This window comes from Danaus plexippus, chromosome 5 (genome assembly GCF_018135715.1).
Source record: "Danaus plexippus chromosome 5, MEX_DaPlex, whole genome shotgun sequence".
NCBI classification, from domain to species: Eukaryota; Metazoa; Arthropoda; class Insecta; order Lepidoptera; family Nymphalidae; genus Danaus; species Danaus plexippus.
Window position 1 is genome coordinate 722,369 of NC_083539.1, and position 14,626 is coordinate 736,994.

At 33.6% G+C, this 14,626-nt stretch overlaps 2 protein-coding genes across 2 annotated transcripts; both read left to right on the plus strand.

Moving 5' to 3' along the window:
• Positions 1–416: 416 nt before the first annotated feature.
• Positions 417–8,301, plus strand: LOC116769007 (uncharacterized). The gene is made up of 11 exons (XM_032659977.2): positions 417–1,347; positions 1,644–1,777; positions 2,180–2,309; positions 2,905–3,070; positions 3,224–3,404; positions 4,030–4,147; positions 4,432–4,552; positions 4,746–4,865; positions 5,535–5,823; positions 6,109–6,226; positions 6,622–8,301. The coding sequence occupies exons 1-11, from the start codon at positions 574–576 to the stop codon at positions 6,871–6,873; spliced, it is 2,403 nt and encodes an 800-aa protein (XP_032515868.2). The 5' UTR covers positions 417–573; the 3' UTR covers positions 6,874–8,301.
• A 583-nt stretch (positions 8,302–8,884) lies between these two features.
• LOC116769071 (mitochondrial pyruvate carrier 1) lies at positions 8,885–14,254 on the plus strand. The gene is made up of 4 exons (XM_032660051.2): positions 8,885–9,014; positions 9,328–9,400; positions 9,478–9,578; positions 13,131–14,254. The coding sequence occupies exons 2-4, from the start codon at positions 9,333–9,335 to the stop codon at positions 13,295–13,297; spliced, it is 336 nt and encodes a 111-aa protein (XP_032515942.1). The 5' UTR covers positions 8,885–9,014; positions 9,328–9,332; the 3' UTR covers positions 13,298–14,254.
• Positions 14,255–14,626: the final 372 nt, after the last annotated feature.

Sequence of the window (14,626 nt, forward strand, 5' to 3'; positions counted from 1 at the left end):
GTATACTTAATTAGATTATGAAAATTGTAGAGAACAAAATATTATTAGCCGGAAAAAAGAAAATTATATAAGGATTTAAGAGTTGGGAGTAAAAATATCGAGAAACAAAAAAAATATATTTACACACACAAATTCAAATTTAATTTTAAATATCCTGCAGGAAAATCAAAGTAAAATAATCACTAATGTTTCTTGATATTTGCACTTTTATTTCACTTAATTAAGAGTGTTTTAAAAATATATTAAACCATCCCAAAAACAATCTCTATCATTAATTATATTTGGTTAAAAGTAAATTCTATTATTTTTAACCAAATATTAAGAAGGTACAGCTGCACGTAATATTTTTTTTTAGTTAAAAATTTCAAGTGAATACTGGGGTAGTATGGACAGTAGAGTATAGTCTGTACTCTGTAGTTTCATTCATCAAATCAAAACAACCGTGAATTTAAGAGTTAAAAGCGGTTACAATGTGTTTTAAAGCCGGAAATTGTAACTGATAATGAATTTGATCATAATTATGCTTAGGATTTTGTGAATATACAATACTGTGTTTTTAGTGATAAAGTGAATATGGAGGTATTAAACTGTAGTCTCATTTTAATCTCATTGTGTGTTTTGTTATGGGGTGTGGCAGGCCAATATGAATGGCAAATACGTGATGCGTTTGATGAAATCCGAGGAAAAATGGACAAAGTCAATGAAGACAACTGCTACATCACCCATTTGGATGATCTATTCCTTCCAAAAGATTCAGTTTCCCATCATCCGGATGTAAAAGAAATAAATATCAACCCTATATTCCCTAATCGTACAGCCTTGTTACATTTGCATAACATGGCTATGAATAGGGCGTTTTTCTGGAGTTATATCCTCCAATCTAGATTCATACGCCCCGCCATTAACGACACTTACGATCCAGGAATGATGTATTACTTCTTATCATCTGTAGCCGATGTTTCAGCAAACCCGTATATTAACGCCAGTTCCATATACTTCTCACCCAATATGTCTTATACTTCTTCCTACCGAGGATTCTTCAACAAGACTATGCCCAGATTCGCGCCGAGAGCTTTCCGAGCCGACGACTTCAATGATCCCGTACATTTACAAAAGATATCGACATTAAACACATTCTTCGTAGAAGATTTGGGTGCATTCGATCCCGAGAGCCTCTCTAAGGATTACACGTCAGATTTCTATAGAACAAACGAGTGGTATTCTCTGTGGTTGCCGGACAAAGTCAATAAGAGACATGATACAAAGACTACTTATCAAGTAGAGATCAGATACGCTAATAACACTAACGAAACATTTACATTCCACGGACCACCGGGAAATGACGAGGTTTGTAGAATATAGTGTTACAGCTTAGAAAGAAATTAATATTGCTGTATTCATTGAAACAAATAATAAAGGCAAATGATTCTACTATTCAGTAATTTTATATGTAAACCAGAAATAATCTTTTCAACTCTCTATTATTTTTGCTTCATATAAAAAATACTGTAAGGACAAAACTTAGAAACTTCTATAGTAGCAACTACAGTGTAATACATTGCTATTCGATATCATTTACATGAGAAGTGAATTTGCAAATTGTTTTTGGATGTGACAAGTTTTGAATGTTATTAATATTATAGGATCCGGGGCCAGTGAATTGGACGAAACCATACTTTGATTGCGGCAGGCTCAATAAATGGCTGGTTGGAGCAGTGTCTCCCATTGCTGATATTTATCCTCGGCACACACAGTTCAGGCACATTGAATTTCCATTGTGAGTTTGTTTTGCTCATATTATCTTTATAGCAAGTAGTATGAATACTATATATTTATACTTAGGTAATTATCAAAATTTACGAACAATAACTGTTTTCTATTGAATTGTACAAAATTATTTTTGGTATTGGTATTTGGTAGCAATTTAAAATTTTAACATCCACCCCGAAAATTAAAGATACAGAACTATTTATAAATAAAATTACAGTTAACAGAGGAATTAATATGTACATAAACTTACAAACCTACAGTACAAAGTCTGTGTGATTATGTACCTATGTGTAGCGAGTGTGTATGTTTGTGTCTCTTGTGAATATCAAAAGGTGTTTTCAAAGTTTAAACGAAATCAAGTAAAATATCTTATTTGATATCAATATTTCATATATGTGTCTGTTGTCAGATACACAGCAACTGTAGTTATGGAGATCGATTATGACCGGATAGACATCAACCAGTGTCCCACAGGTCCAGGGAATCAGGGACCTAATAGGTTCGCCTCAACCGACAGGTGTAAGAACGAAACGACAGAGGTGAGTTAACAGATAATATATGGAGATGGTATATGAGCTTGAGTTTTGACATGTTAATAAGAAAATTTGTAATCAGAAAAAGTTATTACATAAAAAATCAGTGCCGGCGTAAGGGCCACTGATACCCCGGGCGAAAATATTGTGGCGCCCACTTGAGGGAAGCAATTTCAAGTGTTAGTTTTTTGCTGATCCCAAGTAAAATTATATTTACAATTTCATCAAAAAAAAATCTCAATAAAAAATATGCATATGCACAGAGCGTAGAGGACAGTTCTGAGGGTTTGCACCAGGAGAGGCAAGAGACTCCAACTTCAGACCTTGGCGCCCCCCCAAATTTGTCGCCCTGGGCCATCGCCCCATCACGCCCCCCCCTAACGCCGGCACTGTAAAAAATATTCTAAAAACCAGTCGGGTTTATCTTCAAAAATCAATATTACTGTTGGTTTTGTTAATGATAATTGAAATCTAACTGTGGTTCTTATAATTTTTGTGTTAACTATGTATGAATGAAGTTTAAGTTTTTGTTTGCGAGAATGTAGTCTAATAATTCTAATAGCTATATATATATATATATATGTGTGATTCTGATTTGCAGTGCGAGCCGATACACGGGTTCGGCTTCCGTCGTGGCGGCTATCAGTGTCGGTGCAAGCCGGGCTACCGTCTCCCCGGCGTCGTTAGGAGACCCTACCTCGGAGAGATCGTGGAGAGAGCCACCGCTGATCAATATTACAACAATTTTGACTGTCTGGAGATCGGATGTGAGTGTGACGCTGGCATCTAATACTCATATTTGATAGATTTTAAGTTTCACTAAAGAAGTTTTTTATTTGTAACAATAAAAGCATTATTTCCCAAAATCAGACGTAATTCTAGCAACAGCCGAAATTGATATGTCATTGGTCACATTCCAGGGATCCAACGCCTGCCGGTTCAGTGGGAGCGAGCTCATCCCATACTGCGAGCTCTGTACATGGACCGCTACTACGAGTACGTGAACACGACGCCCGGCCGCGACTCCCTGCACGCGGAGAGGGTCAACGTGTACGACGTGCTGAATTATATACGAGGCGTCCAGCCGCATAATTGTTCGCTGTGAGTTGTTGGACCTTAGTAGTAGATCTTCATATAACTGTTTAAAATTATATATATATATACGGCTGAAAATTTGTAGTGAGGAAGCTAAGAATTAGCAAACGGATTTAGGAGACTTTTTATCCTGTTCTATAGAAATAGAAAAAAAAATTACTTAATTATATCCAATATCTCCTTATTTACTGCCTCTAACGTGGAACAGAGGTCGCCTGGTCCCTTATACATTTCTAATTCTGATAGTGACTCAGACTAAGTCTAGTGTATATATAAAGCCCTCTCGCTGAGATATCATATGATTTCTGAAAATGCTCAGACTTTACCAAACTTTCATAATAATATTATCTACAAATACTATGAATACTGTTTATATTTTTTTTAGATTATTTTCTTCCCGAATAAGCGCTTTACGCAGATCTTTGTTGCAATTTTTTAAGTATAGGTTACAATGAAAAAGTCCCAACGCTGTCGTAAACTCGTCTATTGCAATCTATTTGCAGGATATTTTTTTGTAATATGGAAATGTTTTTATTGAAAAAGAGACAAAAAAATAAAAGTTATAATATCTATGACATATTAAATGATAGTTGAATAATAAATTAATTTTTCTTATACTATATTGTTTCAGGTATAACCCGACGGATCTGTTTCTCAATGGGGACATAGCTTTTGGTGCGGAGGAACAGTTTGAGAACCAGGCCAAAATGGCCGTTAGGTTGGCCAACTTCATCAGTGCCTTTTTACAAGTATGGACACTTTAACTTAATAAAAGATATAAGGAAAAATTAAGAAACAAAATTTCAAATTTGTTAGTCAAGATTATTAGTTCAGCCATTTTGTGTATAATTGTTACGAGATATTCATTTATATTTTAAAACTATATATAATCTATAGGCAGTTTTTTTTTTTTAATTATTTAATAATCATAGAAACTCCATAGTGATGATATATATATATATATATATATATATATATATATATATTATTTGTGGTACATTTCTCTCACAACTCTTGTGTTTCTGTTTCCCAGGTATCGGATCCTAAGGAAGTGTTCAGCGGCACCAGGGTGGCCGACAAACCTCTGACAGAAGATCAAATGTTAGGAGAAACACTCGCACTGGTTTTGGGTGACTCCAAGGTTTGGTCAGCAGGTGGGCTGATACAGATCATTTTCTTCTTTTAGTACTAGTTATATATTCAGAGTTTAACAGTATTGTAATTTATGTATTTATATATAAATAAATATATGTAAAACCTCGAAAAGTACTATTTAATATTATTAAATATTTTAATTATATGCTTTGTTTTATCAATAAATGACATTATTCTGTGACTGGTTTCCAGGTACATATTGGGATAGGAATAAATTCACCAACCGGACGTTCTTCGCACCATTCGCATACAAGACCGAGTTGAATACAAGGAAGTTTAAGTTGGAGGATTTAGCGAGAATCAATAAAACGGGTAAGACATACACCTTGACCACGAGTGGGAAAGAGACGGAATATAACTTTCAGTACGTAGTAAGACGATGAGACATGTACTAAAGCTACGATTAGAGATACAGACGAAACCTCTCAGCATTCAATGGATTCGCCGTCCGGTGCCGGGACCATCGTTGCAGGGAGAGGAGATTCAACAGTGCCTGGGACTTGCGACCCAGGTGTAGGTTTAAGGGGCCCCTATCTAACGCGTTAAACGCTCCCCTCCACCGTCCAAGCTCCTCTCCTAACCTAACGAAATTTGAAACGAACCTACTAGGGCCGCCGTCGAGGCACGTTTTAGGAATAAACTCGTGTTAGTTCTTTTGCAGGCCTAAGCATTTTAGTCGGTTGTAGAGAGATTTGGCTGTTATACCACTCACTCCTACTTCTACCGGGTATAAATTTACAACGAACCTATTCTTAGTGAGTTCGTTAGAGAGCTCGTAATACTTGTTGACCTTGATGGCAGGGTCTTTGGGGATGTTGGTTGCCCAAGGAACCTGAGCTCTAACACAAAGCGCTTTACAATTCGCGAATACATAAATATGTCTGGTCTTGAGGCGAGCAAAATATCCTCCGGGATTATATTTATATGTAGAAATAGGAAAAACGTATCAAATCAATAACCACACTATTATTTACGTTGCAGAGGATTTGTACACGAACAAACCGTGGTTCCAATTCCTTAAACAGCGCTGGTCCAATAACTTCGACAATCTGGAGAAATATTTCCTCAAAATGAAGATACGTAATGACGAAGTCGGCAAATATTTGAAACAGTACGAGAGGTACCCCACGTACTACCGAGCGGCCAGCATCAAGCACGGACACTGGACCCAGCCCTACTACGATTGTGACGGACATCTGAAGCAATGGGTGGTGACATACGCCGCGCCGTTCTTTGGCTGGGATAACGTTAAAGTGAAATTGGAATTCAAGTTAGTAGTAGTTAGTGCGAAACAAGGCAGTCGGCATAACACTATTAGGACAGATAATTGTAGGAAGTAAAATATAACAGATAATAAATAATTAAGAAGTCATTGATTGATTAGCTTGTCGTGAAATATCAATTTCCGGAATATAGCTTTCTGTGTGCTGTGATATTTTTTTTATATACTTTTTGTTGATAACGTTAAAAACATAATTTGTGGGGCAATCATAGTTTTTTTTAGAATTCCTTACAGTATATTAATTTTAATAAATATTGTATTATATTATTTCAGAGGGGTGGTAGCGGTTACGATGTCTTTAATGCAGCTAGACATCAATCAATGCCCGGACAAGTATTACGTCCCCAATGCTTTTAAGAGCACAGACAAATGTGACAGGAGCTCCTCATATGTGAGTGTAGAGTGAATTCAAGTAATGTATCGATATAGGAGTATTAATCAAAAATATTAAAATATATGTCATTACATAGGTTTCTTTAAAAAAATAACTTAATTTATAAGAGTTTATCGAAGAGGCCGATAAAGCGGCTAAGTTAGTCCTGATGGCATTATCTAATTGTGAGCGCGATTTCCGTCAAAGTAGGTCCAGCCGTTCGAGAAATTAGCCAGAACAAATAGAAACAAAAAAAAAGTGTATACATCAATCTCTTGTGAATAATTTTACTTAAAAACATATTAATTAAAAATAACGGACTCTTGAACTTTATCACCATAGAAATATATCGACCCGTAATAACAAGTGTATCCTCAGCCTAACAAGCGAATGACATTAAAAATTCGTTTCAGTGCGTTCCGATACAAGGTCGCGGCTTCGAAGCCGGCGGCTACAAGTGCGAGTGTCTCCAGGGCTTCGAATATCCTTTCGAGGACCAGACCACGTACTACGACGGTCAGATCGTGGAGGCCGAGTTCCAAAACATCATAGAGGACAAACAGACGAGAATCGACATGTTCAAATGCAGGCTGGCCGGGGGCAGTGCGGTCAGGGCTGATCTGGTTCTCATCATGGCTCTGGCCATGTTTATTTGGTGGAGATGAAGTGTCTCGTATGATGAATGTCTATTGAGAATCCTCAGTTTCAAACATTATTCAAATATTTTAAACTATAACGGAATATAATTAGTGTTTTTTTATTAGATTTTTGTACAGAAATTTATATTACTGATCTGACCAATAGCGTTGTGTGAACGATGTTTTCGTAACATTTGTATGTTTTAATTGAATGTTTTATCTATATTGTAACAAGGTTATGTTAATGGGATCTTCATATGTAAGAGGTAAAATGTAATGTATGTCAGACATATCTAGTACAAATGGAATTTTAAACTGATTAACGATATGTGAAAGAGCATATCATATTGTACAATCGCCATAGAATAAATTGTATAACAAACCAACATCGTCTAATATTACCTTCACACTCTCGCCTCGTACCTCGTCTTGAGTTCCGTCTCGTATCACAGCACCTCCGGACGCGAGCGCTGCGAGGCGCGAGACAAGACGCGAGCGACTATTTACACTCTCACTTTGTACTTAGCTGGCGATTCTTACGCGAGTGTAAATCTACTATTACAGTCTTATAGTAAAATTTATATAAATATAATATAGAAATGTTATTTATCTGTGGTTCTGATAAATTATGACATGCAATTAATTAAAATTATACTTAAAATTGCAAACAGAAATTGAACAACAGTTCTAAGATCGATAACAATATTATTTTTGTGCTTATTTAAGTCCAGTAACATTTTTAACTTTTTTAATGGACTTTTAAATAAGGTTTATAGAATAAGTTGTTTATATATGAATCCAAGGTCAGCTAATTAAGACATTGTGTTTTGTTTATAAGTAAATTGAGTCTTATATTAGTTCACCCAGGGTACCTTATCATTGCTGTGTGTTTTTCAATGTTTAATTTTAATGCAGAATTCAATACTATTAGATTCACCACACTAGTGTTAATTTATACACGTGTGGAACATGACTGACTTTTGTCAAATCAATTCTCACCTTGTCTTGTATTAATTTTGTTTGTTAGATTTTTATATGAAAGCAAAATAATTAGAAAGAATACTGGACATATATGTATATATATATATATATATATAATATAATTATTTTCTGAACATAAAAAATATGTATTCTATATGTTGCACATATTTTTGGTTACTTAATGTTTTTACCTGATTCACATGCATTTATAATCTGAAGACGAAATTATTGTATAAATTGTCTTAAGATCTATCATAGGATATATAGTGTAGGTGATAGTTATGTTTTTACTTCTCACAGGTTTTATTCATAGGTAATTTTTTTAAAACTATATATATATAAAAAAACAATTGTATTGTTTTATACTAATGCTTTATATTAAATTATACATTCCATATATCATGTACAGAGTAATAATGTGCCGTCCATTTTATGTGCCTTTTATAGTTTTTTTATTAAATCTCACGTAAACTATGTCCTGTGTTTTATTGTATGTACATATTTTCAGGTATGCTGGAATTATAATAGTAAATTAAGGTTGCACTATATTGAAATGGTAAAATATTAAACAAAAACACGAAAAAATGATCACAAAAGATGTCTCACTTGTGCTCGGCAATGATAGTACTCCTTATATACACGAGAGCCCCAACCAGTCCTATGTATAGCGTTATATATATTAACATGTACACTATTATTATGGTTCGGAGTAAGGTCATTCTGATCACACCATATTTCTTTATAATGTTTTTATTCGGATTTGATGTTTTTGAAGCGAGTTGACTACTCACTAATGAAATTGTCAATGATAAAAAAAAAATCCTTTATTTTCAAAAATTTGTCACTATATTGACGTACGTTGTAAATAATGCGTTGAAATAATTGAATTTCTATCGAAATAAATTTGATATTTAAAGTATACCGTTCATAATATTTTTTCAAGCCTTATTCTAAAAATGGATTAATTTTAACGTTTCTGCACAAAACCTATGCGTTCTCGTATAGCAACATCAACATGTTTGACAATTCTCAACTGTCATCTGAATCCTAACAATTATTTTTTAAATAGTCTTGTCAATTGACAATGACATTGAGATCAGTAGTGAGAGTCGTAAAGCAAACAGAAATTATCAATTAATATCTAATAGTCTTTATTATTTTATTAAAAGACAAAGAACATTAAAAAGGTGAGCTATATTTCATAGTCCTTTTACTCCGCCCTAATTTATTCTCCGTTAATGATAATACCACCTTTTTTAACCTTGACATCCATTCGTTGAACTTGAATACGTAATTTAAATAAGTGAATTTTTAATAAATTAATTTAAACAAATTATTTTAATATTACACCTTACTCAAATATATATATATTTTTTCTTTGAAGGCGTCGATTTTGTTATTTACTTATAAATGCATTCGATATAAATAACTTTTTATGTAAGGATAACGATCATACATTATAACTAAGATTTAAAAATTTTTGTAATATTTTAATTTCAGTAAAAATGAGTGGCGCTGTGAGAAAACTACTAGATTCTTTGAAGAGCAAAGAATTTAGAGATTATTTAATGAGGTCAGTATTTACAGACACTTAACACCACAAAATACATTATATATAATTTATTAATATTATGTTTAATATAATTTCAGTACTCATTTCTGGGGTCCGGTAGCCAATTGGGGTATTCCACTAGCAGCCATCGCAGATATTAAAAAAGACCCCAGTTTTATCAGCGGAAAAATGACTTTTGGTATGCATTTAGATATTTTATGACATACTACAAACATCAATGATTCAGAAACAACTGTGTCAATATATACAATTATAAACGAATTTCGTGAAAGCAACCAGTTTTTAAAACTCATATACTTTATGGTAATAAAATTGTTCAGACCGAAAGACAGAAAAATTGTTCAGACATTTCAATTTGAGAAACACTTAGTATTTATTGATCTTTGTAAAGAAATATAGTATAAGAAACCCCATGCAAGGTTCTAAATGTTCTAAAAAAGACCCTACAGGGTTCTAAATCTAATCTTTGATGGACCTGGCACTTGCTTGGTGAATCCATGGAATGCTGAGAAGTTTCATGTCTTTTATTTGGCATGAAATATTCAGAACAGTAACGAAGTATATACATACTTAATACAATGATAATAAATAAAAACAGAAAATTAAAAGATATGAAAAATATATGAGATTTATCATTGTACAGCTTTCAATCTGATAAAATGGCATAAAATCTAATAAATTGCTCACATTATGTGATAAAGAAGCTCGTACTTATGTTATAATGTGAATTCCTAACATGATATATTTTTAATAGTATTTAGATGTTAACTACGGTAATAGATTTTGTCACCAAAATCTCCTGGAATTACCCACTTGCTGTAACATTATTGTCACGTAACTCATACATTAGTAACCTACTTGCCCACAATGATTATTTATCATATCCATACAGCATTGTGATAATGTCTTATTCTAATAGTGTATGTAGTTAACTTATCTCATAGTAAATAATACTATGAAGCATCGGAAATTTAATGGAATGTTAAAAATACAATTCTTATAAGAATTATAGCTGTCATAGTAAATAAGTTGTATGATTTCTTACTACAAACTATGTCTGTATATATATATATATAAATATATATGTAAATGGGCTTTATCTTCTAATCACACACTTGACATGAAACTCTTTGAAGGTGACACATTGATAATACATTTTCAAATGGCATATAAATATATTTTTCTTAATTAGTATAATGTTATATTTATTTATCATATAAAGTAAATGCTATATATATTAACTGGCTCTGACCAGATTTATACAAAGTCATATTGTTCTTATCTTCAACAAATCTTTTTATATTTATAGTACTACTTTATTGTTGCACTGAGCATTGATAAAGCGATATTGCTCTTAGATAAAAACAGATTTTTATTTGATATAAAAATGTATACAATCATTTTTTAAGTAATGAATTTGTTTAATTTCAATGTGTCAACCGTGTTTGTAAATCAGGAGTATTGTTCTTAACTCAATGAGCGACTGACAATACAAATGTCTCTTTGACTTCCTGTGCATTTATAAATTACCGAGTAGTATATGTGTATAAGCAGTTAATATAATTTTGTACTAACTGTCTTTTGATTATGTATGTGTAATTTTTCTATTCATATACAATTTTAGGTTTTATATCTGAAAAATTATAATTTTTTAATTTAAGTTTTTCCTGCTTCCGCGTTTTATATCATATGAGGGATGGGACGGACATATGGTCAGCCTGGTAGATAACGGTCACTATAGTCTATGAACACCTATAATAACAGACGTATCCCTTTTGTGTTGCTGGCTTTTCCTTATTCATTGTTTGAAGATGTCCATACTGTAGACTCTTGTGAAAACCTCATAGAAGGTATATTCTATAGTGCCAGCGTTTATGAGAAAAAAAATCTCTCGAACAACACTATACGCGACCATTGGTAAGCCAAAGAGTGAGAATGGACCTACATATAGAACAGTTTCTTGGAACATTTCCTATTATACAGGCAGTAGAAGACAGGAGGCAAGATCTGTCTTGAGACTTAATGGCTCGATACCGCCTGTGAACAAGGGAATATCGACATTTGTTTTTGTAAGGGGTCAAATGGTTTGTAGGCAATAATGTTTGCTAAAGGTATGATCATACGTGTATGTTTATCACACCTAGTTTCTTGGAAAACAACTTGTCCTTATCTTCTATGTTACTCTGGAATTGTGCTTATTTGGAGACTTTGATATCAAGGATCCCAATACCTTTAGAGGTGGTTAGGGAAGTGTTCTAGACCTGTGATCAACAGTAAATGGGGTTTTCTTAGTTTTGACCCATAACCTTGGCTTGCTCTGGGCAAATCGCACTCAAATCAAAGGCCGTGGATAAGGTACTTCCGATTTCATGCACAAGTTGTTTGCGACTTTTTTCCAAGATGTGACGAGGGATATTGGTAAGGCCCGTTTGTGAGCTACTGTACTTGGTTCTATAGTTCATAGCAATGAATGCTATCATAGACTCATATCTTTTCCGTGTAGGCAAAACAGTGTCGTAATTGCGCCGAGCCTTGTAGGACGTCATTATTTAAGTCAATACTTTCGGAGCAAGTGCCATCAAAAACAGCATTTATGCCATCTGTTGGACAAAGTTCTAGAGATTCTTTTGCAAAGTTCCTTGGACAATCCGCAAGATGGTAGCTTCGATAGAAGGTTCCTGTGCCAAACCCGATCGAACGTTTTCATGATATCAAGGCCGACTGCCAGAGCCTCACCTTGACTCGGAATGGTGGAAATTAGGCGGTGAGTAAGATAAATATAATATCCGACTTCGACAAAAACAGTATAATTGATCATTCGCTTCATCTCGGAGAGACGGGAGACTATGGAGATAGGCCTGTAATTCGATGAGTCTGATCTCTCAGCTTTTTTAGTCATAGAAACCAAATAGGCTGTCTTAAGCGCTGATGCGTTAAGACAGGGCACAACTATGTAGAACCCATTTTGAGTTCTCTTGCTCGTATGTCGTCATGAAAGCTCGACTTATAGACATTTAGGCGAAGCAGATTTTGCCGAACATTCCAATTCGTGCCAAATAAATCCAGATATGGCATTCCTCCTGTATACACTTTGTACTTATTTTTTTGTCCTAAACATGTCTGAAATTTTGTCACAATTACTTAAGTTTTTAGGGATTTGACAAAATAATTTTATAATTTGTCTGGTAATATGTACTCCGTACGATATTAGAATCGTCATAAAGTGTGATGTGTGAAATTAGTCATAATTTACGAAGAGAGCGTGAAAATGATCCAAATTGGATTAATAAATTGGCATGCGATTTTAATAGGATGATTAAAATGTTTCATTAAACATAAACCGTAATATTTTCGGATGTGTTTTTGCTTCTTCATTTTCTAAACATATATGTATTTATTCATTAATTCTGCATCGTCGCAAGAGTCTTTGCGGACTCGTCGTGGACATCACGTATGAGTGATCCGTATACAGGTGACTTTCATGGGAAGATAGTTGCAGTGGTTTCCCCTTGCCTTCTGCACCAGCACTTTTTTGGGGCTATTAAGACCCCAAGGCTTGATGTAGCCTGTTCCTGGCTGTAGATTAATTGATTTATATTTGTATTTATTCAATCAATCAGAAGTAATTTTTTCACTGTAAATAGTCACAGCCGTCGGCTTAGTCAGTAACACCATTAAGTAAGTAAACTTCAGATTATGAACACTAATACCCACATGTTTTTTGTTGCAGCGCTAACACTGTACTCTCTAATGTTCATGCGTTTCGCGTGGAAGGTGCAGCCCAGGAATTTGTTGTTGTTTGCCTGTCACTTCACCAACGAATGCGCCCAACTGACTCAGGGCGCTAGATTCATTAATTACTATTACATAGAAAATAAGACGAAGAATGAAAAGTGATTAAATAATTAAATGAAAACGTGACGATCATACCTGGTATGGTCTTGCCAATAACTTAGTGGAATAGACAATAGTTTTTTTTAAATATATATATATAAAGTTATAAATCAGCTGTCATTCTGCCAAAATAGTGACACATTGTTAGTTGTTACAGTTTTTGCACAAATTGAAATTGTTTTATATATTTTGTTTTAGTTAATGTAAGATGAAAAAAAAAACGTTGATAAGTGTATAATAGCTCAGTTACCATTTTAATATGATACATGTTATCCATTTTAGATAATTGTATAATATATCAATCTCTTCCGATGTATGTAGCGTGTTGTGTAGTGGAAAATAAAATACGAGTAACGAATCGTACAGTAACTATATAGAACTTATGATACGTTTCGACGTTTCAAGATTTTTTAAATTATTTTGGTCCATTCTTCCTCACATGAGTCGCAAAATTGGAGTTGGTGATGATAAATATATTTTGCTCCAATTTTTTGTCAGGATACTTTAAATTGTTAAAGAAATAATAAAAGCTTTTTTAACAGCGCTTTAAGCAGCTGGAAGTGACAAACACTTAGACGTGACGCAGCATGTATGCCAAGAATTGTCGAATTTCGAACATTAGCAATTTAGCTAAACATATTTTAAAAATACAAAATATATTAAATGTTATATAAGTTAAAGATATTTTCCGAATTAATGTTATGTTTATTTCGAAATAATATTATTTTGTTTTTATGTGGGTGGATTTTACAACCCACGTAGTTAGAATACTTCTATATAAATGGGCTTGAATAATTTGTGTTACTTAATGTGCCTATCTGTCACTGTTGTTCGATATTTGAATTCGATTCGTTTAAACTTTAAACTGATTGTAGTTACTCGGGATGTGTACAAACTATATATTTTTTGAATATTTATTGTAATTAAATTTATTACACCGATTATATTCTCTTGTTGATATTTTTCTGTAGTTTTATTGGTAATCCGTCTTTTACCTTAAGCCGATTTAAATGTACAGCGAAATATTTATATAAATCATAATGGTAATAAATTGACACATGAGATAATGAAAATATATTGAAGAGTAAGTTATTTTAATATTGACACTTAGCATATTTATTAATAGTTGCCTCCACACGTAATAACATTCCGTAGTCCACATTTAACAATGGTTCTGTTAATGATACACTGAAAGCGATGTATCGGTCACGCACTGAATGTCACTCGCGAGTTGTGGGACAAAGATGCATTGTTCGCCCGTCAACAGTCTCAAGGCTGGCTATTGTCAAAGTTGGCGGGAAATATAGACTCAGTATTTTCTACAGATAACAT

What these genes read in the sequence shown, in the direction of transcription:
- LOC116769071 (XM_032660051.2), top strand. Translation starts at nt 9,333, where the DNA reads ATGAGTGGCGCTGTGAGAAAACTACTAGATTCTTTGAAGAGCAAAGAA. An exon ending in TTTAGAGATTATTTAATGAG is followed by an intron (nt 9,401 to 9,477) that starts GTCAGTATTTAC and finishes ATATAATTTCAG; the next exon opens with TACTCATTTCTGGGGTCCGG. An exon ending in CAGCGGAAAAATGACTTTTG is followed by an intron (nt 9,579 to 13,130) that starts GTATGCATTTAG and finishes TTTTTGTTGCAG; the next exon opens with CGCTAACACTGTACTCTCTA.
- LOC116769007 (XM_032659977.2), top strand. Translation starts at nt 574, where the DNA reads ATGGAGGTATTAAACTGTAGTCTCATTTTAATCTCATTGTGTGTTTTG. An exon ending in CAGCCGCATAATTGTTCGCT is followed by an intron (nt 3,405 to 4,029) that starts GTGAGTTGTTGG and finishes ATATTGTTTCAG; the next exon opens with GTATAACCCGACGGATCTGT. An exon ending in GTGACAGGAGCTCCTCATAT is followed by an intron (nt 6,227 to 6,621) that starts GTGAGTGTAGAG and finishes AATTCGTTTCAG; the next exon opens with TGCGTTCCGATACAAGGTCG.